Raw genomic sequence first — 26,305 nt, 5'->3', positions numbered from 1 at the left:
TATTAGCAATGTTGGAAGATAGACCACTTAAGGGTCTTAATCTAATCAGTCTGTTATGGGATGGTATTACACACCACTGGAACAGGCAGAACTTGAACTTGAGCCTCCTGTCTTAGAGGTAGGAAGATGACCACCACAACAGCCCTAACTCAATTTAAATACCACCCAGTGCCATGGTGGGATTTGAACTTATGTCCCCAACACATTCACCTTAGCTTCTGTATAACCAGCTCAGTGACATTACCACAGTACCACCACTACCATTGGCTACTAGGCTTACACAAGGTAAGGGTTATTGCATGATACCAATCAATACAATTAACCTCAATTAGTTAGGCATAATTACAACAAATAGGGGAGGGTATGTCATATCTGTTTCCATTGAGGAATCTTTCTTTACCCAATGACTGTGTGACTTCATCAGATTGGGTGGAGCTTAATATAGCTCAATGGTTAACTCCTTCAGAACCATTATCTTACATAACAGCATCCATCAAAGGATGATCACAGACCTGGTGTATGTGTTATATGTTTTTACAATATATCCTTATTTTCATGCTAACTTTAGATTGCATGAACTAAGTCTACAATAAATTATATCAAACACAAATTATAATTAAACATAAGCAATGCTGAATACAGAATGCCTGATCCTCTAGACCTATTATTCTCACTTGGCATCATTATGTTTGTAGGATGGACTTATTGCAGAACTCAATTAGTAAACGGGACTTACCATTAGAACAATGAATAATTATGTTGTACTGTGGTAGAAATACTGCTTTAAGAGGACAGAACCAATCAGAAATGTTAAAGTCAAGTTAGGTTTTTACTGTTAAATTAATATAGATTATGAGATTATGTAGACACATTTAAGATAATTCATGGATTGGAAAGGTAGATTGAAGTTGCCTGCATAACAAAGTGAGTGATATACAATAACAGGCTGTAGATTAAGTGCAAGAAATTGAGGACAGAGAACTGATGAAACATTGTTTCACAGAAGTTGTGAATCCATCGAATTTATTTGTAGGGCCAGTGAGAAGGGAACTGTTAACATTCAATGTATAATTTGACAGGGGGAAGAAAGAAAATGGGATAAAGGGGAATGTAAATAGCTAGGTAAATATGATTTCGACCATTTGGCGATGCAGATGTCGGTGTCAACACAGACTGGTTGGGCCAAATGGCCTGCTTTGGTCTTGCAGTTTCCATAAAATTCTAATGAAAGATGGAAGAAATTGTATTTAAAATAGAGCAGGAGGAACCTTTCTTTGGGCCTTTTTTCTCCATTTAGAAGAAGGAACTGACAGGGAGGCAATGAACAGAAATCTGGCATTTATATATTATGGGTGAGGAAAGACAGCCAATGGGAATCCTGCTAAGGATAATGAGATTTTAAAAAAAGCTATAGTGGAGAGGCAGTGGTACACCTCATTGCTTGATGTTTCCTCCTGTTTCCATTAATGTATTGCTAGATTTGGAATGGCTAAATGGAGGAAACTTTAGTTCTGAAGAATTGTAACTGCATCCTGTTGATATCCATTGCCCATTCTTCACTCATCTACTTCCTTTGCTTGACTTATTTTAAATGCCAAAAAGGACTTTCCATTTTTTAACTGTTGACAACATCAAATGCATATAGCCATCTATATTCACCCAAAAACTGTAGCTCAACCATAATTCTAAACTAAACTCCCTAATCCTAGTGCAGTAGTTAAAGGGCAAGCATTCACACATTGCATGTCTCTTGGAATGACTTTTGCAGGTAAACTGTGACCTTTTCATCTTACCCTGGTAAGCCGCTTCCCTTCCACTCATGGTCAGTTCCCTTGATCCATGTACATTACATTCTAGCTTCTCTCCCTCAATCACTCTCCTTGCCCCCTACAACTTGTGCAACTGCCCCTGTTCTCAGCCATGTTATGGTATGGATGGTTGCTGGATAAAGCAGTAGCTCTTCACTCAAACTCCAGAAAGATGACCACTTTGTCAACTGCACACCACTTCTAAGCTGTCATGTGTCTGAAGGCAATGCTGCTTGCTCACATAGAACTTAACTGGGAAGGGGAACTTAATTCTATAAAGTTGGCCTTTTAATGAGCATGCATGACAGGTAGATGCATGAGAAAGTTGTTCCTGATGTTTGCCGTTGGGAAACTGAATGCACCTTTAAAGTTACAAGAACTTAATTGAAATCTTTCCGCCTGCATCGAGGATCTGACTGTAGCCTTTCACATTGAGGTCCCCTGCTGAATTGCTTCCTGTACCTGAGGGAAGAAAAAGATTCCACTCTCTATTCCTAATCTCTGAGACAGATTAGCTAGTTAAGGTTAATAACTAATAATTAGTAGTCTCAATATTTTATACAGTAGACTCATGCATGTATAACAATGCTCAAGCTGTATAAACTAAGTGAAAAAATATTTTTTAAGACATGTTTGGTAAATTGTTAAACTAACAGAAATCATTTGGGATGATATCTTTTTCTTGAAATGGTTGCCTGAAGGTACTGTGCCTTCCACTATATGTGGGACAAGGAGGCATGTCCAGAACCTATTTCAGTCAGAACAGGGATTCGACTACACACTGTTGATACCAATCTGATCCATACCAGCCATTCAGCCAACTGAGTCAACCAGCCTGTCAAGAAGGTTTGAGTTGCTGTGATAATAAACTTTTTCCATACATGTTGTAGCCTGAAGCTATAGATAATGATGATAGAGGCTCCAACTGCTTTCTATTAGACAATCACTCCTGTTTTTACCACCTGCCTTTGGCACATGTTAGAAGGATTTACAAGTTGGTACTCAACTTGCATTGTGAACACACCTTAATAAGTCCTGGAGTGGGACCCGACCATGAGCATTTGGCTCAGAGGCAGGGGAGTTGGAAATGTGATAGGTGGAAAGAGGTCAAGGTGAGGGTGATAGGTCGGAGTAGGGTGGAGGCGGAGAGGTCAAGATCCTGGAGTGGGACCCGACCATGAGCATTTGGCTCAGAGGCAGGGACACTATTACTGGGACTGTGATGAAATTCAGCTGGTGACTGTGGATTTAGCCTGTAAACATACATTCTGTGCAAAATATTTACTTTTGGGAGTTTACATTTAAATTTTCTCATTGATAAGAAGAATTAGCCAAACATATGGATAGAAAATGTTGCTTATTTACTATACAAATAACTGTAGGTTCTGAACAAAGCATTTGGCTGTGAATAGATCAACTATAATTTATAGGAATGGCATCAGCTGCTCCTAATTTATGAATTATTTTTAAATGGCTTCACAATTCCTCAGTACATTGCAAAGGTCTATAAAACAAATCTCCCAGAAGTATTAAAATAATTCTTTGAGGGAAGTGAGTCACAAATGCTACAAAGTTTAATGCCATCAAAGATAATTCCAACAGAGTCCCAATTGTCTGCACTAATAATACCCATACTGGTAATTATCTATGAACTAGACTAACAGGAGTTTGTGCTTTATTGTACTGCAACCTTCAACAGCTGGTTGCAACTCTCGCTCAGATCTTCCACAATTTTTAATTAATCTTCTGTGTGCACTTCAGAGTATGTCTGGTTGGGTGTTTGAATTATTTCACCGCAAATTTTTTTTGACTCATATAAATCCTTCAGCATAAAGCATAGTGCAAAAAATCATGTGGGTCAGGTCAGATCACTGCTTATGTTGAATTTTTTTTAACAGTTGTGTGGCCATTTCAGCTCTGCCAGGAATGCAGGCTGTATTCTTTATGGATAAGGCGCTCAATTATTATTCAACTATGATTCTTTCCTATAAGGATATACTTGAGTGTAACAAATAATTGAGATTCCACTGTACTTTTAAATAGAGAATAGCAGAAGAACAGAATTATTACAGTGCAAACTCACAAGGTGTTCAGATCATACTATAAGCTACAAAGTTAAACTCCAGCATTTACATATCACCAAAAAGAACATTATTACCTTTTACAGGTTTTGACAACCAAGACATTGCATGCAGTTGATGCATGATAATAATCTGACTGAAGGATTCATGGCAATGATAAACTACAAGTTAATTCAGTTATTTTATGCAGTTCCTTATTAAGAATAATATGTTGCACTTTTGCAGTGATCCAATAACCTTTAATGGTTTGTTTATTTATTTCAATCACATCAGTGTAACTAAACAAAAAAAATCAACTTGAGAAAAATTGTTACCTGGCAATCTTTGAGCAATCCCCATAATCTGACAAAAGCCATCTTTTCTGCAAAGTGTACGTTCTAGGCCTGGGATTCTATTCACCTGAAAGTAATTTCCCAACCTCAATTATTATCAGTTCAACAAGTTATTAAGTAAATATTAAGGAAAATACTTTACTTTATTCTTCCAAATCAGTAACTGATATTTAACCCATAGCATGCCAAAAGTGAAATGAATAATGTTTACTCTTTATGCTATTAAGTTAGCTTTCAATCAGACAATGATTTGCAAAACGTCAAAGGGCTGGTTTAGTTATTTCAGTGGCAGTGCCAGATCAATCCTCAAAAGGTTATTTTTAATTGGTTGAAGACAATCAAGTTTTTTGAAGCAAGTTTCAGACACATGTTTGATTCTATCTCCAGCCTGCACAGTGGTAGCAGTGAAAAATACTGTTTGAAAGAGATAAATTCAATGTTAAAACATTTCATCAACAAAAAAAGTACCTATTTCAAAACAGAGTTTATTTAAAATAAAAGTAAAGTTCAAACAATGAAAGTAGAAGACTGAGGTAATATGAGAAAAGGAAATGATAGTAAAAATAATTACACTTAAACAATTTTATATGACCTCTCAGTAATGTCTGAAAATGTTCAATGTACTGAAGAGGATTGCAAAGTAACTTCTTTTATCTAGGTAAACATAAAAGAAGGCAAGAAAGTAGACTGGGAAGACAAGCATAGTTTACCTTAGTATCCATAACATCCCTGATATGTAACATTTTAGTAGCATATTTTAAAAAAATGTTCATTGATGTTCATGTCACAGGCTACACCAGCATTTATTGTGTTTCTAATCAAGACTAAACCACATTGTGGTGGGTCTGGAGTCACATGTAGCATCATAGAATCCCTACAGCATGGAAGCAGGCTAGTTGACCCATACTGACCTTCTGAAAAACATCCTGCCCAGACCCCTGTACTCCATCCTGTAATTCTGCATTCCCTATTGCAAATCCACCCAATCTACACATCCCTGAATACCATGGGCAATCTCTCATGGCTAATCCACCTAACCTGTATACCTTTGGACTGTGGGAGGAAACCGGAGTACCAGGAGGAAACCCATATAGACACGGGGAGAATGTGACAGATTTCCTTCCCTAAAGAACATTAGTGAACCAGATGATTACAACAATCAACAATGGTTGCCATTAAACCAGTCTATCTATATAGACTGAGTAGCATGATGGCACAGTGGTTAACACTGCTGCCTCACAGCTCCAGAGTCCTGGGTTCAATTCCCGCCTCAGGCAACTCTCTGTGTGGAGTTTGCACATTCTCCCTGTGTCTGTGTGGGTTTGCTCCAGTTTCCTCCCACAATCCAAAAATGTGCAGGTTAGATGAATTGGCCATGCTAAATTGCCTGTAGTATTAGGTGTAGGGGAATGGGTCTGGGTGAGTTGCTTTTTGCAGGGTCAGTGTGGACTTGATGGGCTGAAGGGCCTGTTTCCACACTGTAAGTAATCTAATCTAATATTTCATATCTTTGTTATCTTTGAATTTGAATTCAAATTTCACCATCTGCAAATGGTGAGATTCAAACCATAATACCAGGACAGAAGACTGGCATCCTGGATCATGAGTACAGTGACATTGCCATTAGGTCATCATCTCTCCACATTACTGAAACACTCATGATTTTAAAGCACCATGGTGAGTCAGATGAACTGACATTTTTTTAAGTTGGCTGGTCCAGCAAACCCAAACTCCTTCATGTTCCAGTCACTGAAAAGTTAAAATTACTGCCACACTTGAAATAGCCACCAATATCATCAACAAGCCTATTGCTGCCTCTACGTTTCATTTTGTTTACTAGCAAGGGGCGAAATCTATATCTCTTTAATGAAAAGGGATAAAATTCTACTTGATGACAGAGAAAGTAGTCAAGAGACCTTAAAAACAAAGCTGAACTGGATTAAAATAAACGCAGCAGTGAGGTCAATCACTCATTTCTTGATGCTTTCTCACACATTGCTTCCACAAGAAGGCAATGGATTGCCTCTTTAATAGTTATGATGTGGAGGTGCCAGTGTTGGACTGGAGTGGACAGTTAAAAATCACACAAAATCAAGATATACTCCAACAGGTTTATTTGGAAATAAAAGCTATCAGAGCGCTGCTCCTTCATCAGGCAGCTAGTGCAGCAGGATCATAGGACACAGAATTTATAGTAAAAGATCAAAGTGTCATACAACTGATGCAGAGTATTGAACAAACCTAGATTGCTGTTAAGTGTACCTAGAGAGTCCAAGGCTTTCCGTTCCCCAGGCCAGCTCTCTAACATTCAGATTCCTAATCATCAAGTAATTTGCACCCAGACTATAGATTCCTTGTGTTAAACCCTCACTGTCACACACCTGCTCAAGAGGAAACTTGTTTCCTACATTATTACAGAGAAAACACTTCAATAATATTCCAAAGGTTGAAAAGTGATTTGAGAGTCCATTGTTTGTGAAGGATTCAATATAAATATACATTGGTCACCCTTGAAATAAAGCATCAGGTTGAACGTATTTTGAATAAAAGATAAAGGCACTTTTTAAAATCTAGGCCTGCTTTGATTACCTTCTGATGAAGCTGAAGTTGTTCAAACTCTTCTTTTTGAAGGCATCTGTTACCATTGAGCTTATTTGAAGTGAAACAAATAAGCAAGTCCCAATGTTCAGTTCCTATAAAAGAATAACAATCACTATCAACCCTGAAACAAAATTCCTACTACACTGAAGAAACAACTGGCACAGAATTTGTGGGCAGCATCAATCAATCAATGCACTGTTTATTAAACTTATACCTGTTTATGACATTTATGAACTTCTCATCATGAGTCATGTTTATTTGAAAGGACTGGGGACTCGTGCAAATAGTTACATCTCCAGATTAAAGCATCTTTACTGAGACATGTAAAGCCCAATTTCAACTCTGAAAATAATTGGGTTTTTAGTGAGTTAAAATCAGACACGTGCTTCAAAGCCAGAACATTGAATAGCAATGCCAAAACACGTAGGACAGTGAAATAAAGTGAGAGAAAGAAAGATTGAACTAGAGAGAAAGAGATCAATAAGACAGAACACAAGAACAAAGATTATTTTTAAAATTATCGCAAGCCTCCAGCCATAATTGAAAATTGAAGGAACGTGACATTCTTTTCTTAAGAGTAAAAGTTTGGTTCCAGATAGGCTGTTTGATAGTAGTCAAAGGTTACCAATCAAAAAAAATAAAAATACCTCAGATGCTGTAGATCTGAAATGAAAAAAGATGCTGGAGAAACTCAGCAGGTCTGGGAGCATCAGTGGAAAGAGAAAAAAAGTTAACATTTCACTTCTGATATGACTTTTCTTCTGAATACTTTTTAAGCATTTCCAAAGAATCATATTTTTGGAAGTTCATGTGCACCTCATCAACAGCATTCCCTACATCAACCCTTTCTGTTATCTCTTCAAAAAACTCCTGCAGATTAGTTAGGCATGATTTTCCTGTAACAAATCCTCGCTGATACTTCTGAATCAACCCACACTTTTCCACGTTTATATCAATTCTCAAGGTTTGTGCAAAGATTTGTAGCTCAAGGGCTGGTTGTCATGGTTGTGGGTATGTTCGCTGAACTGGAAAGTTGATTTGCAGACATTTCATTCACGGTCTAGGTGACATCTACAGTGCTTTGGAGCCTCATGTGAAGCACTGCTGTACTGTGTCCTCTGGAATTTGTTTAGTTTAGTTTCTGCTACTTCTAGTTGTCGGTTCCAGTCATTTGTTGGAGTGGCCGGTAAATTGGGTCCAGGTCAATGTGCTTGTTGATGGAGTCTGTGGCTGAGTGCCATGCTTCTAGAAATTCTCTGGCTGTCCTATGTTTAGCTTGTCCTATGATCGTTGTGTTGTCCCAGTCAAATTTGTGGTCCTTGTCATCTGTGTGGGTAGCTACTAGGGACAGCTGGTCGTGGCATTTAATGGCTAGTTGCCCGGTGTTTGTAGATGTGAATCGCTAGTTGTCTGCCAGTTTGCCCTATATAGTGTTTCATGCAGTCTTTGCAAACGGGCAACTTGCAATCCGCATCTATGAACAAAAACTAGCTAATAAATGCCATGGCAAAAATGGATCCAAATAAATTCAAGAAGACACAGTACAGCAGTGCTTCACAGGAGGCTCAAACACTGAAGATGTCACCTAGACAGGGGATGAAATGTTTGTAAATCAACTTCCCAGCTCAGCGAACATGCCCACACCTATGACAACTATTCATTCTGTCCCATTTCCAAAAGGCTGTTTCCAGAAGTTTCCTCACCATCATAGTTAAACTGACTGGCTTATAATTGCTGGATTTATTCTTACAATCTTTCTTGAACATGGCCGTAATGTTTGTTATTGTCTAATCCTTCAGCAGAAACCCCACATCCAAAGAAAATTGAAAGATAAGTGCCTTGATGCTTCGACAATTTCCAGTCTCACTTCCCATAATATTCTTGAATGCTTCCAGCACCAATGCCTTTTCAACTTTAACTACTGACAGCCTTATACAATACATCCTCCTTGTTAATGTTAAACCCTTATAGTGACTGAGTTTCATCCTCTGTTAATGCAGACTGATCTGCATCTGCCTCATTGGTAATGACAGATGCAAAGTATTCATTTAAGACTTTTGGCAAGTCTCTTGCCTCGATGTGTAAATGCTATTTTTCAACCTTAATCAGCTCAATTGCTTTTACCATTCTTTTACTATTGATGTGCTATAGAACTCTTATGTTAGCTACATCCTACCTTGTCATCCAAGGAGCTCTGGACATTTTGTCCAACTTTTCTCTTTTGAGGGAACATACCTTGTCTGTGCCCAACCAATTTCCTGCTTGTCTCTAACTTTTAGTCTCTCTGGATGTACTATCAAGTGATCATCTGCTCATGGATTTACTTCAGTGACTCCAGCAACTGCTCAAGCTCCAGTTTAAGCAGCTTCCTTCACTTTCTTCGTCTGTGTAAAAAGTGTCCATGACTCCCCACATGGCACAGGGCAGGAATTCCTCTAGTCTGATCTGTCCTGCCATTACCTTAACCTTAATCTTATACATGATTTTACTTTAATCTAGTTGCTTTTACTTATTTCAAACTTATTATTGCATTGCCAACTATAAACTGGAGATTAATAGAAAATAGACATTTCTCTGCTATACTCACAAACTCATAAGCCTGTACATTCTTACTTTCCATGTGCTAGCTTAGAAATCCATGTTTTCAACATTATTGGAGTTTAAACAGTCACCAATCTACAGCAGCCAATGTGGCTGTGGTAATTCATTGAGATTCTGCCTTGCTCCATATTTGTGCAGTGGCTTTCCTTAAGCTATAAGGCAAACTTATAGTCTTTGAGTTTACATTGAGACAGAATACTTGAAACTAAGTGAGTGCACTCAAGCTTAAAAATGTGTTGCTGGAAAAGTGCAGCAGGAATTCCTGAAGAAGGGCTTATGCCCGAAACTTCGATTCTCCTGTTCCTTTGATGCTGCCTGACCTGCTGCGCTTTTCCAGCAACACATTTTTAAGCTCTGATCTCCAGCATCTGCAGTCCTCACTTTCTCCGAGTGCACTCAAGCCACATAGAAGCTAACCATTCATTCGGACTCCGAATAGCAGATCTGACTGCTGTATGGGTGTTTTGGGGAGACTCTCTACTGTTGAAAATACTTAGAACAATACACTGCAAACTAATGTTGCCCCCACTAACAGTCATGCTTACCAATCACAACGTTCACATACATCTCATGGAGAAGATGATCAGATATTAATTAACAAATAATGGTGAGTTGCAAGGTTCAGTCTTGGCATCATCACTTTTTAATATTTACATTAGTGGCATCAAAATTACCTGCTAACGGAGATTTCAAAGCATAAATGATCTTGTGATAACTATCTAAGTGTAAAAACTATGTCCATCTGAGTGTATTAATACAGAATCATAAATCATTGCAGATTACTATAAACGGTGATGGCTTCAGTCAAATCTTCAGATTTATTACTTGAATAATCACTATGTACAAAGTCACTGGAACACCATTTTCTATAGTAAGGAAGGAACAGCACAAAGACATCACAATTGCTTTCGCATGGTTCTTGGACATTGGCTCATACATTGTCAAGGTCTGGTGAAAACTGTAGTCAAAATAAGGCTAAAAGCCCCAAGCTAATTCACAAATTAGTTGGGAATTACTGGTGAGCAGATGGTCACAACATAATGGTCACAATCTGCAGCCAGCCAGCTTGGCTCTGCTTTTCTGACTGATTATTGCTCAGTTTGGCTAGGAAGGAATATATACATACAGCAGTTGTGCAACTGAGTCACCACATAAGAATCTTCACATAAGTGTAGGAGCCAATGTTGACACGTTGGCTCCCAACTTCATGTCTTATTGTCATCTTTCAGAAGCAAATTGGCGATATTCAAAGCAGTTAACAGGCCCCAGCAAACTCAGATCTGCCTATAAATGGAAATCTCCGAAAGCTTCCAAATTGTTACCTTAAAGAAAAATCCTTTTGGGTATAAGCCAAAACCATCACATCAACACAACTTGTAAAAAGAACCAGCACCAGATAAGGGAACCTGATCACCCAGCCTAACCATATCACACATAATATAGCTCATTGAAAACTGTGTCAGAACTTTATATTAATGCTGTGACTGTACGTAAGTGCAGAGATGTCAGTTAGGTCAGATGGCTAGGGTGTCGTACAGAATGGTGCCAATGGCCTGATTTTAATCACTGTACAATTCATTCAGGCTTCGCTTTGCTTCACACTTGTGTGTCTCTCAAGCTATGGGTATTCAAACTGTCTCTCACTCTCTTTCTAAAGAAGAGATGCTGTTAATCCTTAGAACTATGGCTAGATAATGAAGTGAAGAGACTACTCAAATTATAATACATCTTTGTTTCATACAATCACTCCATTGAAGAATAGCTAGCTGCCAGACCATAATGTGGATGATGATTTGGGAGTTAACTTTTCATGGTTTCATGGTTTTCATACAAAAGAAGATGGGGTTGATTATTTACTGCAACCTGGGGCAGCATAGCTCTGAAGGATACCTGCAGTCACAGGAAAGAAACAAGATTAAATTGAGAAAAACTGAAGTCGTTTTTATGAACCAACTTCTTCCAGTCTGACTTTTGTGTCTAGTTGCAGTAATACAATTGAATGTATTTTTAACCACAATAATTCAGTGACACCACAAAAACAGAGCTGGGAAATGGAGGATATTGGAAATAGTAAAATGTTTAAAATGTTAAGCTACAAATGACAACATTCCAAATTCAGCAGTGGGACAGATCTGCTGTAGACTGGAACATATCAATAAATCTTTGTTGCAAGGGCAAAATTAGCATCAAGTCTTGCAACATGTAGATAAAGGTGTCTTTTCTGTGAACAAGCTATGGTGAACCCACTTTAAATAATCAGTTTACATTTTCACGATATTTATTGAGGGGAATTATTCCACCTATTTACTTCTGAGATGCATCATTATTTTTGTATTTCCTAATGTTTGTCAACAGGTGATATACTAGCTGTTTTAACGAGTGCCAAACTGCATAGATAAGAAGTTTAACCAAGTCAGCTGTGGTTAAGTTGGTATCACTCTAAACCTGAGTCAGAAGATGGTGGGCTTAAGTCCTGTTGCAGAATTGTTGTCTAAGGGACACTGAAACAGAACGTAAAGGTAGTAATGGCCATTTGTCCCATTGCAGCCACTCCAGTATTCAACATGGCTGATCCTTTAACTCAATGCCATACTCCGGCTGTCTCCTCGCACATCTTGACTCCCTCCAAATCTAGAAATCTATTCCTTCTGAAGTATATTCAATGACTTCACTTCCAAAGCCTTCCATGGTGGAGGATTCCATAGTTCATCACCCTCTGAGTGAAAACAACTTTCTTCATCTCAGTCCAAAATAACCTACTTTGCATATGGAGATTGTAAGTCCTTGTTCTGTATCATGCGGGTCAGGGAAACAATTTTCCTGAATCGAGTCGGTCCAGCCCTGTCAGAATCTTATATGTTTCAATGAGACTCATTGTCATTCTTCTAAACTTCTCTGATTACAAGCCCAATCGACTTAACCTCTCCTTATACGATAAACCTGTCACCCCAGGAATCATCTTTGAGGAGAAAGATTCCTGAAGAAGGAGAAACGTCGATTCTCCTGCTCCTTGGATGCTGCCTGACCTGCTGTGCTTTTCCAGCAACACATTTTCACCCCAGGAATCAGGCTTATGAGCCTTTGCTGTGCTGCTTCTGTGATAAATATATCTTTTCTTAGATAAGGAGACCAAAACAGCACACAATGCTTCTTGTTCCTGTACTCAAACACTCTTGCAATAAAGGCCAACTGCTATGAAGATTGTTAATATGCTAAACTCAAACTTGATTTGAGTTTGTTATTTTTTGGGGTATAATTTGAACTGATTGGCCTAATTCAAATTTGTTTTGTCGTCTTCAGGCAACCAGCTAATCTAGTTGTTCCACCAAATGTTACATTATATCTTGTTCAGATGACTTGGTGCTGTATCAGGAACTGCCAAGCCACCAGCAACTGCAGACTGCCTGGAGAATAGTTCTCTTAACGGTATATTTTTATCGATCCATAACTAGTGAAACAGAAATCCCTAAGAAAAATAAAAGAAGACCAAGGAAGATATAAGAGAAGATTCAACATTTGGCCGGTTTTGAAAATTTGAATTTTTGGTAAATCCTAATTGGGGGTTTTATCGGACTAGTATTATAGAAGGGAAGGTAAAAGAAAGGTTGGAGGAAGGAGTTGTAAATAGTCATTTGTTAATTATTCTCTATTATACTTTAAGAAATAAAGTTGTTAATTTAATAGTTGTTGGCCTCTTAAATTTTCACAGGTTACTGCACAGGATAAATCTTTTCTGTGTTGCTGGTTTAAATTAAGCAGGAGGGTTTACCCCGTGTCATAACACAACATATCATTTGCCTTTCTTACTGCTTGGTGCACCTGCTTACCTTCAGTGACTGGCATACAAAGACACACAGCCTTTTAAATATCAATCTTTTCCAATCTCACTCTATTACAATACCCTGCCATTTTGATTTTCTATCCTCATTTTACTACATGTGCCATTATTTGCCCACATTCAACTTAATTAAGTTACCCTGAAGCCTCTTTTTGTCTTCTTCACCACTCATATCCCCATCCATCATTTTCTCACTCTCAATTCCTTCATTAAATCATATAGTGAATAGCTCAGGCCCAAGTATTAACCCTCCTTTAACCCACTTGTCAGAGAAATAACTCTGCAGGGGCTGGTATCACATCACCAAGTCCCCCTTTATTTACACATGGAGAGTCCATGACACTGATCCAGTTCCCTCAGAGCCAGCTCCCAGAGTGAACTACTATTCTAATCTGTGAGCCATGGCTCCCTGATTGAAGCAGATTTGCAGCCCCAATCAGACAACTCATATTCTATGACCATGTTACAATCACTGCCTTCCACTCCAAAGTGTTTTATTCCTACTCTCGACTTCTTGGCTGTTTACCAATTCTCAATCTGTGCAAACAAGTAACCACCAATCTCACATCTTTGATTTTGCATATAACGTCTTAGATTAGATTAGATTCCCTACAGTGTGGAAACAGGCCCTTCGGCCCAACCAGTCCACACCTACCCTCTGAACTGTAACCCACCCAGACCTATTTCCCACCGACTGATGCACCTAACACTAGGTGTAATTTAGCATGGCCAATTCATCTGACCTGCACATCTTTGGACTGTGGGAGGAAACCGTAGCAGCCGGATGAAACCCATGCAGACATGGGGAGATTGTGCAAACTCCACACAGACAGTCGCCTGAGGCTGGAACTGAACCTGGGACCCTGGTGCTGTGAGGCAACAGTGCTAACCACTGAGCCACCATGCCACCCCGGGATTTCATCAAAAGCTTTTTGAAAATTCAAGAGTACCACATCTTCCTCAGCTATTCTATGAGTAACACCCTCAAAAAAAGACTCCAGTAGATTTCTCAAACATGAATTTGCTTTCACAATTCATGCAGACTTTCTGCAATAAGGTCAGTAATTTTCAAGTTGCTTTTACCACATCCTTTACAATAGACACTTGCCGTTTCCCTACTACAGATATAAGGGAATGGTGAAAGAGTGGGTTGGAGATTGTAGTGTGGGGTGAATTGGTAGGAAGGGAAAGGGGTCAGTTACAATGCAGGGATTGGCTTTCAGAGGCACTCCCGTCCCCACCTAGATGTAGTTAATTGGCTCAGATTGTTTGATGAGCCCACCACCCAGGAGGTAGATTGTTGGAAAACCTAGTTTTACTAATCTTTGGGTTATAGCCCAACAGGTTCACTTGAAAATGCAAGCTTTTCAACACCCATCCAATACCAGCACCTCGACATCATAGTTTTACAATGTTTACTTGGTACCCTTAAGAATGTGGGAAAGGCATCCTGTACCTATCACTGATTTCCACTGGGCTCAGGGATAAAGAGGCTATCGGTTGACTCACTAATAATCCTAACTGATATCCCACTGCTGGCAGTCTTGAATCTTACAGCGGCCCTTTTGTCTTAACCAAGGGAGGTTTTGCCAATACGACGATCCTAATGTAGAATCACTCCCGCAATTAAACGTTTCCCGATGCCATGGATCTGCCTTCAACAGGCTAGATTAAATCCTGTCTCTCATCTTTCCTCTCATATGGTTTTAAAAATTTCCTGTGAGACTACTTTGAAGATGACCAGTGAGATGTCCTCGGAGTCTCGGCCAATGTTTATCTCTCAATCAATATCACACAAAACAAAAAGTAGTCAAGGTCACTTTGGAAACCTAGCTGCTACATTTCTTCCATTACAATTGTGACTCTAATTCAAAATAGTTTCTTTAGCTGTCACTTACATTGCAACAACCAATTGTCATGAAAATTATTGTACAAGTCCTCCTTTATTTTGTTTAAATATGCAAAGTAATTGAGAATAGATAAGGTATTCATTGAACATGTATTCATAAGGCAGGGGTTTGCTAATTCAGCTGGCTGGATGGTTGGTTTGCGATGCACAGCAATTCCAACGACATGATTCCAATCCCTGTACCAGCTGAGGTCACCATTAAGGTCCTACCTTCTCAACCTTACTCCTTGCCTGAGGCATGGTGACCCTCAAGTTAAACTCACCACCAATTGTCTCTTCCTTTCTGTCATGCAACAGCTTATCACTGAGGCTATGGTGACTTTATCTATTCCTAACCATATAGTTATTAATTTTCTGCTGGCATGTTAGGTGAGACATCCCATGTGTAAAAACAATACCAATTCAAACAAACTGAAAGCAAGTTAAAAAAAATAGAATGTTACAGATGGAAGAGGAATCTATAGTTAATTTGTTTATCAGGAAACTAGGAAGGTCACCACTACACCTCCAACATGTGAGTATCAAAAAATTATTTTAATTGTCCACCTATCCACAGTACCCTAGTATGTAGGGTGAAAGATGCTTTAATGTATCAGTAACCTGCTTTGGAGTAAGTGTGTTGTTGTAGATTTAGATAATGAGTTGTAGATATGAAGCACAGCTCCTGTATTAGCCTGGAAGGATCCTGCTACACCAGTGATCAATACAACTCTAGGCTCACAGCTATTGGCAAGTTCGTTTCACTCCTGGCAATGGTTTGTAAGTCACTGCAGGACCACACGTAATTCCATTTGGTGTTCTTCAGATGCAGTTTCCTTAGGTTACAATTCTCAGTCAGATAGACAAAATGTTCTCCTGTGCACGAGAAAGGGACAATATACTCATGTGTTCATGTAGCATCCTTGGTGCATGCCTCCAGTCACCCTCATCTACCTCCAATTACTACAAATAGGAAGCTATACCCCAGAGGAATATTCATAATCACACACAAATGAACTCAAGATCAGATTCAGTTGTACAGTAGTCAAATAAATGATGCACAGCGATTGTGCACTGTGTCTAACAACACCAAAATAATCCAGAAACAGATTGATTAACAAATACAACAAGAAAGATAATGTATGTTTTAATAATGAGGGTTTAACAAGACTTCCCTTACAGCACTCATTTGATATTGGTATTTAGCATTTCAGCTATTACTCAGCATCCCCATTCATTTGGGTTTTTAAAGGAGTCTTGCACACAATTTGAGCACCAACTGTATCAGAATTGCAGTAACATTCGAAGTGCACATTCTAGTAACCAGATTGATCCTTAATGAGCATGCATCGTGCAGCTAGTTTATCTTAACAAGGATTTCATGTGTCAAAGCCCAGTTTCAGTTTCCTCCATATAATCATGTAGCAGTTTGGCATTTTGCAAACATTTTGATTGCAGCAGGATTCCTCAAACTGAAATTATGTAAAATATTTGGGACGGAGAGGCAGAGACAGAACTATGGATTGTGCAGAGATAATATGTAGCATCTCTTCTTGAGGGAGATGCTTAGGGTTGGAAGTATTTTGTAAGATTAATGTACACGTTTTCTTCAGGTCATTGATCTTTTCCCTACCTGGTTCGGATTGTTGGGTGTTGCAAACAGCATAGGTTTTGCATTTGCTATTGTCCAGACTTGCTGCTATGTGATGAGCAGCATGTCCATTTGTTGTGTACAGTTCAGCCTCTTTTCCCAAACATATTAATCACTTAATCATCAAAACTAGTAGTTTTCACCTGGGAAGCCTTCTTGCCAGAAGGCCTGCCACAACTGGCCAGCAATGTTCAAGTGCTAACTCCTGGCACACTCCCTCCAGACTCTCGGTAGCGATCAGAAACCGTAGCTAGTTAGTTTCTCCAACAACATTTTAATCGCTGTTTCTTTGGAAGGGATTGTCACTAAGCCACACAATACTATTTATTTCTTTTTTAATCATATTAAGACAAGGTAATAGTGAATGGTTTTCCAAAGCTTCTCTGAAGTCATTGGCAATGCAGATAAATACAAGGATAAAGCTACATGGGCTCAATGTGCTGAGGTTTTGTCCTTATTTCTGTGGCTGTTGAAATGAAACTTTGATTTTTTTTATTAGCTTTTGTAGCAGATGTGTTCAGGTAGATGCAAGTATTCGAGGTAAATACAATCTCTCGATTAGATTACCTACTATGTGGGAACAGGCCCTTCGGCCCAACAAGTCCACACCAACTCTCTGAAGAGTAACCCACTCAGACCCATTTCCATCTAACTAATGCACCTAACACTATGGGCAATTTAGTATGGCCAATCCATCTGACTTGCATATCTTTGGACTGTGGGAGGAAGCTGGAGCACCTAGAGGAAACCCACACAGACACAGACAGAATGCGCAAACTCCACAGAGACAGTTGCCTGAGTCTGGAATTGAACCTGGGACCCTGGCACCGTGAGGCTGCAGTGGCTAACCACTGAGCCACCGTGCCTAGATACAACTTTCTTTTTACTGCTCCTAAACTAACATGCAGGGACCAATGCATATTACACATAGATTCTCTAGATTATTGCAAAATTCCTAAAATCCAACTTTATAATCATTTGTTTTTTCTCTCCTAAACAGTAAATACATAATAAGCTTTTACTTGTTTCAAACAGACTCCTTGCTCTTTGGTAATTAGGCATTAACAACATTTACTATACAATCAATCAAGCTAGACCGAGCAAAAACGTCAATTATTCTGACTGAGAAGGATTATAAGGAGCCCCTAAAGTCCTAAAATATACAGACATTACAATCAGTGTATAGTATAAAACATCTGGTTGTCATTTACAAACATCACTAGCAATCCCGTTTAGGAAACAGTTGAATTTCACTGGCACAGAAACCAGACACAACTCTCTCTGTTGAGACCATTTATGGCTGAAAGGAAATTCTTTGGAAAAAAGGTCATCAGAAAGATCTAAATACTTTATATAAAGAGACCTGTCAATGAGCAGTATTCAAAAGAAGCACAGTTTGCTCTAGGTAAAGAGGTGAATACTTTTACAGAGTTAAAACTCAGAAGTAAAACAAACATTTCCACTGCAGGAATGTTTTGTACTATTTTCCCATAAAGCAAAATAACCCACTCTGCAAGTTATGATGGGGATGGGAGCTTGGGACAATGTGGGATGGGGAATCTTAGAGTAATGTTCTTATTTGGTGTTAAGCATGAAGTGGTACAATAAGTGATAATTATCAGAACAGAATAATTTTGACCCTATTAAAACTACTGTATTTTGTAGAATGACCAATTTAAATATTGTCATTAAATTATTATGAAGGCAGTTTCTATAGGCTGTAAAGAAATGTGATGACATACAGCAAGAGAAACAAAAGTTTAATTTATTTGTTTTGCAGATGTGCTAAAACTAATTTTCATAAGACATTTTACAGGGTATATCTTACTTAACTCGACATCCTAAGATATTTCTTATGATGAGCCAAAAGATATGCTTGAAGCTTGACAGAGAATTGAAGGAGATTAATTCTCTATTTTAAAGTTACTCTATTTAAATTACTGGTAATTCAAATTTTTCAGATAAAGATCATTTTGTGCTCATGGGACAGCTATGTTGTGCTGAGTGCTTGATCGTTGAAATTTTCTGGCTAGTCATCAATGTTGATTTCAGATGCTTTAGGCATCTTAATCTGCTTCACCTCCACAATTCTGTCTGATACTGGAATCACTGTTGGCTGCCTTTACAATAAAATTGATATATAAAGTTTGTATTCATATTTTGTTATATCTCTTTGACAGAACATGTTACTGAGCAAGAAATCAATATATAAAACATGTTACAAACAACCATTACTATACTAGTTTGCAGCATGTCATTGTATTTTCCTGTATCAAAAGTAATTTAACTTCTGTAACAAATCTGTCTGATGAGCAATTCCATAACATATCTTCAAAATAAATGGAACCTCTTCCCTTTTCCTAATTCTGGTGTGAGAATGGTAAGTTTGTGTGAGCAAACCTAAAACCACAACACACTACATTTTCTCTCATTATTTTATGTACCAGCTTGAATAACATTTGATAATATTCTAGTGTTGTTTCCTTAGTCAAATTTAGGATTTCTAGCCAAGTTGAATCAAGTCACTTGAGATTAAATAATGCAAGAAAAGACATAGTAATGCATGCAGTACACAAGCCATTAAAAGGAAGGAGCTAAATGACCATGCTGCTGTCTAAAGAGTTAATAAATGAATGCTGGACTTCTCAATTTGTGGCACAAAGGAGATAACATGCTTCAAACCATCTACAGGCCAACTGCAGTTAACACCTTATAAAATCTATAGGGCAGGATCAAAGATCAAATGAAAGGAAGTGAATCTTGAGAAAGCTTCCTTTATAACATTTAAGATCAAGTTTGTACCCAGGTGGTTCACTATGACTCCCACACAGACCCAGCTCCTCCCATCCCAGACCCTTGCTAAGAGATATGTTTCAGTCTCAAATAGTTCAGCTGTCTAATTTTAATTCAAGGTTTAAACTTGCTCTAATTCTCTTCCCTTTGGCCTCCAGCCACTAGCCTCTTCTCCCACTCACAGCTCTCTTCTGACAAGGTTCACTCTCTGGCTTGCTTGTTATCTTTTCCCATTTCCCTGCATTTGGAAGTCAGCAGTCTACTTTTAGCTCACAGTACTTGGTCCTCTAGCTGCCCAACCAATCATGATATTTTAGTCTTTGGCAATCTGACCTCTAGCATCTACCCACTCCTGGCCTCATTTCTCCTAAATGTCCTAGCTCTGTTCTGGCTTCTCACAAAGCTCATTCACATCACTTGTTTACAGACAAGCTTTGAAGTGATTTCAGCAATTTCAAAGTGAAGTATAGCACTGGTTTCTAGGTGCTTAGATCAAAAAGAAAGGGCAATATGAAGAGTAGAGTACTGTTACTATTTTAGTTAACTATAATAGGGGCATAGGACAGCCTGAAAAAAATTGGGTCATACCTCCATTTCTCATTCTGTCTACAGTTCTGCTGTCATATTGTTTGACTGCTAGTAAGTATATTAGAAACCTTATGAATGCTTATGAAACAAAAGAAATTTCCAATTGCCGTAGGAGAGATGAAAATAGTAATGCAGGCATAGGAGTGTGAAAGGATAGGAATAGAACTACTAGTTCTTTGCAGAAAGTGCATTGGTGGGAACTAAGACTAAAGTACAACAGGGAGAAAAATAAATAGGAGAATAACTTTGTGATTTTAATTAGAGAAGTGTGAAAGTGATGGGGCAGAATAGGGAAAGGGTGCATTGAGCAAGAGTGAGGATCTGATAGGAAATGTTGAAGTGATGGGATCACAAAGAGGACTGAAATGATACATGTGAGGAACATGGAACAATGTGGTGAGGTATGCGAGTGGATAGATCAATGGATGGAGTATGATGAAATATGTAAGTGCATCAAGGGCCAGAGTATGAACAAGTGAGCCAATAGGATGGACAATAAATTGGGTGCGTAAGATAATGAGGCAGAAGAGAATTAGTGAAGTTTGACAGAGATGGAAAGAGGAAAAGCACAAAGGTCATTGAAAATCAGAGGGAAATAACTAACATAGGAGCATTTAAGAATCATAGCTTCATAGAATCTTACAGGACAGAAGGAGGCCATTCAACCCATTGTGCCTGTACCGGCTCCCAAAAGACCTACCCAGATGGTCCCACTCTCCAGTTATATGACAATAGACAATAGACAATAGGTGCAGGAGTAGGCCATTCAGCCCTTCGAGCCTGCACCGCCATTCAATATGATCATGGCTGATCATTCCTAATCAGTATCCTGTTCCTGCCTTATCTCCATAACCCTTGATTCCACTATCTTTGAGAGCTCTATCCAACTCTTTCTTAAATTAATCCAGAGACTGGGCCTCCACTGCCCTCTCCATTGACCTTGAAATTCAGACCTTTCAAATATATATCCAACTCTGTTTTGAAACCTCCCATGGAATCTGCTTCCACCACTCTCCCAAGTGGTGCATTCCAAATTCTAACAACTATCTCAGTAAGTGAGTAAGAATAAAGTAAGCAAAAGTGCATGAGGCATGGCCAACGGTGTAAAAACAGGAGAGAGAATAATGGAAGACAGCATGAGAATAGGCCAAAAATGTCAAGCTGTTTCACTGTACTCCTAATGCAACTCTGGTCAGACAGGATGAAAATTAGGTCAAGGCTCAGAAACAACAAAGCTCCACCATCCATGGCAGTATCTGCAGGACCACACAGAGACTAGAATTGTCCCCTTGCTTCAAGCTAATTCAGCGATGCAAGAGGGAGCAAGGTTGCTCATTCTTGCCTTAATGAAAAACTTAATCAGCAGCCTCTCCCAGAGATCTAAACCTGGAACGTGGTGTGGATTGATGAAGATAGCAAAAATTGAATGGAAATTGGGCAAATGTCTGTGCTCTGTCCATGTCTGTGTGGGTTTTCTCTGGGTGGTCCGGTTTCTTCCCACATTCCACAGATGTGCAGGTTAGGTGGATTGGCCATGCTAAATAACCCTGTAATGTTCAGGGATGTGCAGGCTAGGTGGAGTATTTATGGTAAATAGGGGGTTACGGGAATAAAGTGGAATGCTCTTCAGAGAGTCAGTACAGAATTGAAGGGCAAAATAGCCTCCATTGCAGTGATTCAATGGATTTTATGAACATAAAATGTTTGGTATCTTAAAAATACTCATACAGATACAGTATGTTTTTTGTGTGACACAGAGGTGGGAGGTATGGTCAAACCTCATGCTTATGGTTCAGAAGCAAAATGGTAACTAGTTTTAAGTTGAACAGCAAATAGTGGGATTTTATATTCTGATTTTCCTTTCATTGTCTTGAAACTGAACATAACAATGCAAAAACCTTTTTTATTCATTTCTATGTTATTACCAGTCTTGCACATGTTTATTTACAATCTGCTCTACAACCAAAGAAAAATAGATTTCTTAATCTTAAATAGGTCGAGTAACAAGTCAATCAGTTTCCAAAATAATAATTACAAACATGTGTGGTGCATATGCGCCGGACTGAAAGCTTACATTATCCCATTTTCCAACCTTATTTTTATATTTAAAATCACGAGAAAATGAGCTGAAGCAATTTGAAACTGGGAGACTAAAGTACCTCAATAAATAAAAATCTACTTCAATATAATTAGAAACAAAAATTACATGTGTACAACTTAAAACAGAAAAATAAAACTGGAAAGACTGGATAGGAAACAATATTATAAATTGCTTACTGATATTTATCTATCATTTCTTCTTACATTTTTCAGGAATTTCCTTTACTTTTTGAAGTGAATACCCACCCTCTCCCCCAATGAATTTTACTAATTAAAATTGGCAGGAGTGAAAAATGGGATTCTTATTCCTACTTGTAATAAACAATATACTTTTAAAAGCAGCCAAATAAGTTTCATCTCAAAAAACAGTCCCCAGTTGTTGAATTTATCGAGGCAGTGAGGGGGTGGGGAGCGGTTGTTGAAAAGGGTGGAGGGTGGTTATGTTCTCCTAGTAAAATGCCTTTAATACTGTACTTCCAAAACTCCATTACACATAGATCTTTCTTGATCATTTTGCAGGCTTTTATTAGTAGTTTGTCCACGATGTGAAATAACTACCATTTTGTTCAGATGTACCTAATACAATTTTAGTTTTTATTTTCTCCACTACTCCATCGTAGCTGGAAGTAAGAACAAGAATAACTCATATGGAACACAGTTTATAGTCCTGTGATTACACTGGCATTCTGCAGTCAGACCGTCTGCTTTTTGCCCCACACTTGCTTTTATCTTTAGTACATGGTATTTAAACATAAGTGCTTGCTTACTTTGAAAGATAGCAAAATAAAAAATTGAAGCTATGGATACTTCAGTATTTATAGCTTTACAAAACTGCTGGTTATGAAGCTTGGTCTGCAGCCAGTAAACATTTCTGAGCAACATTCTGGATGGGTTTGGGGCTTGAGGCCTTTGGGGCATATGTAACTGCAGCAAAGAATGCACTCTAAGTATGTTCATGTGAAAAGAAAATGTTTGCTCTGCCAACATAAACATTTTGTTGAGAGAATGCACTTTACTGAATTATTTTTAAAAATATAACAGAATTGCAACATCCAATTTGTTACAGTATAGGATTATAGAAATTTTGTTGCAGAAACAGACGATTCAATCCTTCGCGCCCCTCTACCAGAGCCAGCACCATCTGGGGCCCTGATTAGTTTCTTTCCCAATGGCTCCTCTTTAAGGCTACATATAGATTTTCAGGTTTTACTCTTTTGGGTCTCACTAACTCCTTTAGATGAATCCATCAATATCCTCAATAATGATCAACTCCCTTAAACTCAAAGCTTCAAGGCACAAGAAATGCACAACTTTCCTAGATACCACAGTACTTAAATTGGCATAAAACAACAGTTAATAGTTAGCAAAACAAAAACTGAAACATTCTTTCACACAGGAAAAACTATCACGCTAAACACACCTTCCACAGACTGGTTATGTCATGGCTATTCAATTTGCGCTCAAGTATGTCTCTCATTTTCTTCTGAATGTTGAGCCCACTTCTCCTAGCAAAATACCTTTAATACTGTAGTTCCAAAACTCCAATACACACAGATCTTTCTTGATCATTGTACAGACTTTTATCAGTAATTTGTCCACGATATGAAATAACTACCATTTTGTGCAGATGTACCTAATACAATTTTAGTTTTTATTTTCTCCATTACTCCATCGTAGCAGGAATAACTCATATGGAACACAGTTTATAGTCCTGTGATTATACTAGCATTCTGCAGTTGGATTGTCCACATGTGGTAATGCAGTCCATGTTTTAATAACCCTTTGGCAAATGCTCAAATAGTGAAGAGATTAAGTCAGGATAACCAAGGCCAGCATACTGAAGGACTGGCTTTCTGTAGAAGGTTCAGCAAAGAAATGCTGTCCTTTTTGGAGAAACCTCCTATGGTGGTAGTAACAGAACATTAGTGGCTATGTAAGTAAATGTAGTATCTCACATCCAAGGGAGTAAATGCCTTTGTTTACTTTGCACTTGAGATCAACAATTTGCATTTATATAGAGCCTTGGTCATTGATTTAAAGCATCCCAAAGTGCGAGCCTGATCATGGAATGCGAGGCTCAATAATTAAATAGCTAACTTGGTACAGTATCATTATGGCACATGCCATGCACCAAACCTTTGGCAGGCTTTTATTCCTACCTTCTCTGGTCTGTCAGGTTTACTCTGGATATCAATAATCCAAAGCAGTTCCAACAGAGTATACCCAACTGTTCGTTATTGAAGCAAAATGTGACAATAATTGTATACATTACAAGCTTACCCACACAATGCTTACAATGAAAAGTGTATATCGACTTGTCTGAAGGTCAGAATGATACACACGATCAGCCTGCTCCCTCTCAACATTCAGTCATTGATCAGATGACTCCTGCTCTTGAGCTAGCTAATTATCGATGTAAGGAGCATTCTCTTATATTCCGTTCCATGCATGCAGCTTGTGTAATCAATAGTTGAAATGGTCGCATATTCAGAGATTGATTAATTAACTACCAGCAAAGATTACAAGTGTGTTACATCTCCCACAGTAGATTCTTCTCCCACTCATTAGGATAGCTGCTTGTTTCCTACAGAAGGAGGCTTATCGCTTGATTTTACCGAACCTTGGCACCAGGCCACCTTGCTCATGGCTGCTCATAAATGCTATTTCCTTACAGTTTTCATGTCACCAATCAATAGTATGATACTAACACAGCACAACCCTTTAGTCAATTGCTTTGTTTTGCTATCAAATAGGATGCTGCCTGGCCTGCTGTGTTTTTCCAGCACCACATTTTTCAACTCCACATCTAGTGCCCTGTATTTGTTTTTAACAAAGCATGGCCCAGACATGATTTAAGTCCATCTCTACTTAATTTAAACATACATATCCTTTCTGTAAACACAGAGAATACTTAAGTCAACATTTCATTATGGCAGGCTTCATATATTTCTTCTCATTTAAGCCACCCAGCAAATTTAGAGTTACTATCTACATGTTCAGTTCCACTATACAGGCAGATCACATCCAGGTTACTCCCAGGTTAAACTGTTGCTGACTCTTGAATATGCTCCAATATCAAACAAACCCTGCAAATCATGACTCAAAGCTCACTCCCTGTACAAGCATCCACCATATTAATTGTTCTTGGACTCAACCTTTTCAATTGCCTTTTCAATTTCTGTAAGGAACTACCCATGTGATAAATATCTCAAAACAAATATTACATTTAATCCACCAGGTGTAAACACCAGTTCCAGTGCTCCATAATCAACTCATAAGTCAGCAACTATCTAGCTTTCTTGAACTTTGCCAAAGATGTTTTTGGGTAATGTGTGTTCCCTTTCCAAGTGATTGCCAGGTTGCATTCTCCTGTTCTGTCACTGTGCTCTCTCTTTCTCAGTGGAGTAATTTGGAGTCAATGTTCTATTATACAAATGCTACATAATTCAGATCAAACAATGCAAAGGGAAATTTCAGAGTTGGCTAAAAATGAGATGCTATTATTTCTAATTTGAAGTTGGGTTCTAAACCTTATTTGTCTTTCAGCTGACCTCCAAACTGCAGAACCAAACAGACCGAAGGCTTTTCAGCAAAATGTTAAATATGGAACACAGATTTTAGACAGTTGACTGCTTTAAAACAGACAAGTATTTCCACTAAAAAACCTGTACAACAGTACATTTACAAAATAAACATAGTTTCTTACCATTATATTTGGAGCCCTCCCTGTAACTTGAACCTCCATTAACATTTGGAGATAGGACAAGTTCATAACCATATTGTACAAAAATTTGTTGATATAATCGAAGGTCAGGTGCACTAATGGAATTATAGCCTCGTAGCACAACTGTTTTCTTGCGATTGTTGAAGGCATTAGGTTCAATCTGTGAAAGATAAATAGTATACATTTGTTTTAAACATTGAACTAAAATTCTTCAAAATTGTTAACTTCACAATATCATTGATGTGTATTTCAGGTATGAAAAATGCAGGTGAGCAAAATCAGAAAATACAAGAAGCAATT

The 26,305-nt window shown here is 38.3% G+C and overlaps 1 protein-coding gene across 1 annotated transcript in view; it reads right to left on the bottom strand.

The window, feature by feature from the left end:
* cped1 (cadherin-like and PC-esterase domain containing 1) overlaps positions 1-26,305 on the bottom strand; it is a 207,645-nt gene that overhangs the window by 154,541 nt on the left and 26,799 nt on the right. Inside the window, exons 2-4 of the mRNA XM_043709611.1 lie at positions 25,988-26,165; positions 6,811-6,914; positions 4,204-4,288 (exon numbers count right to left, since the gene is read on the bottom strand). Of these exons, the coding sequence (XP_043565546.1) occupies positions 4,204-4,288; positions 6,811-6,914; positions 25,988-26,165 (367 nt within the window). The remainder of the gene's footprint in view (positions 1-4,203; positions 4,289-6,810; positions 6,915-25,987; positions 26,166-26,305) is intronic.

This window comes from Chiloscyllium plagiosum, chromosome 19 (genome assembly GCF_004010195.1).
Source record: "Chiloscyllium plagiosum isolate BGI_BamShark_2017 chromosome 19, ASM401019v2, whole genome shotgun sequence".
Lineage (NCBI taxonomy): Eukaryota > Metazoa > Chordata > Chondrichthyes > Orectolobiformes > Hemiscylliidae > Chiloscyllium > Chiloscyllium plagiosum.
This window is presented reverse-complemented; position numbering and strand designations above follow the sequence as displayed.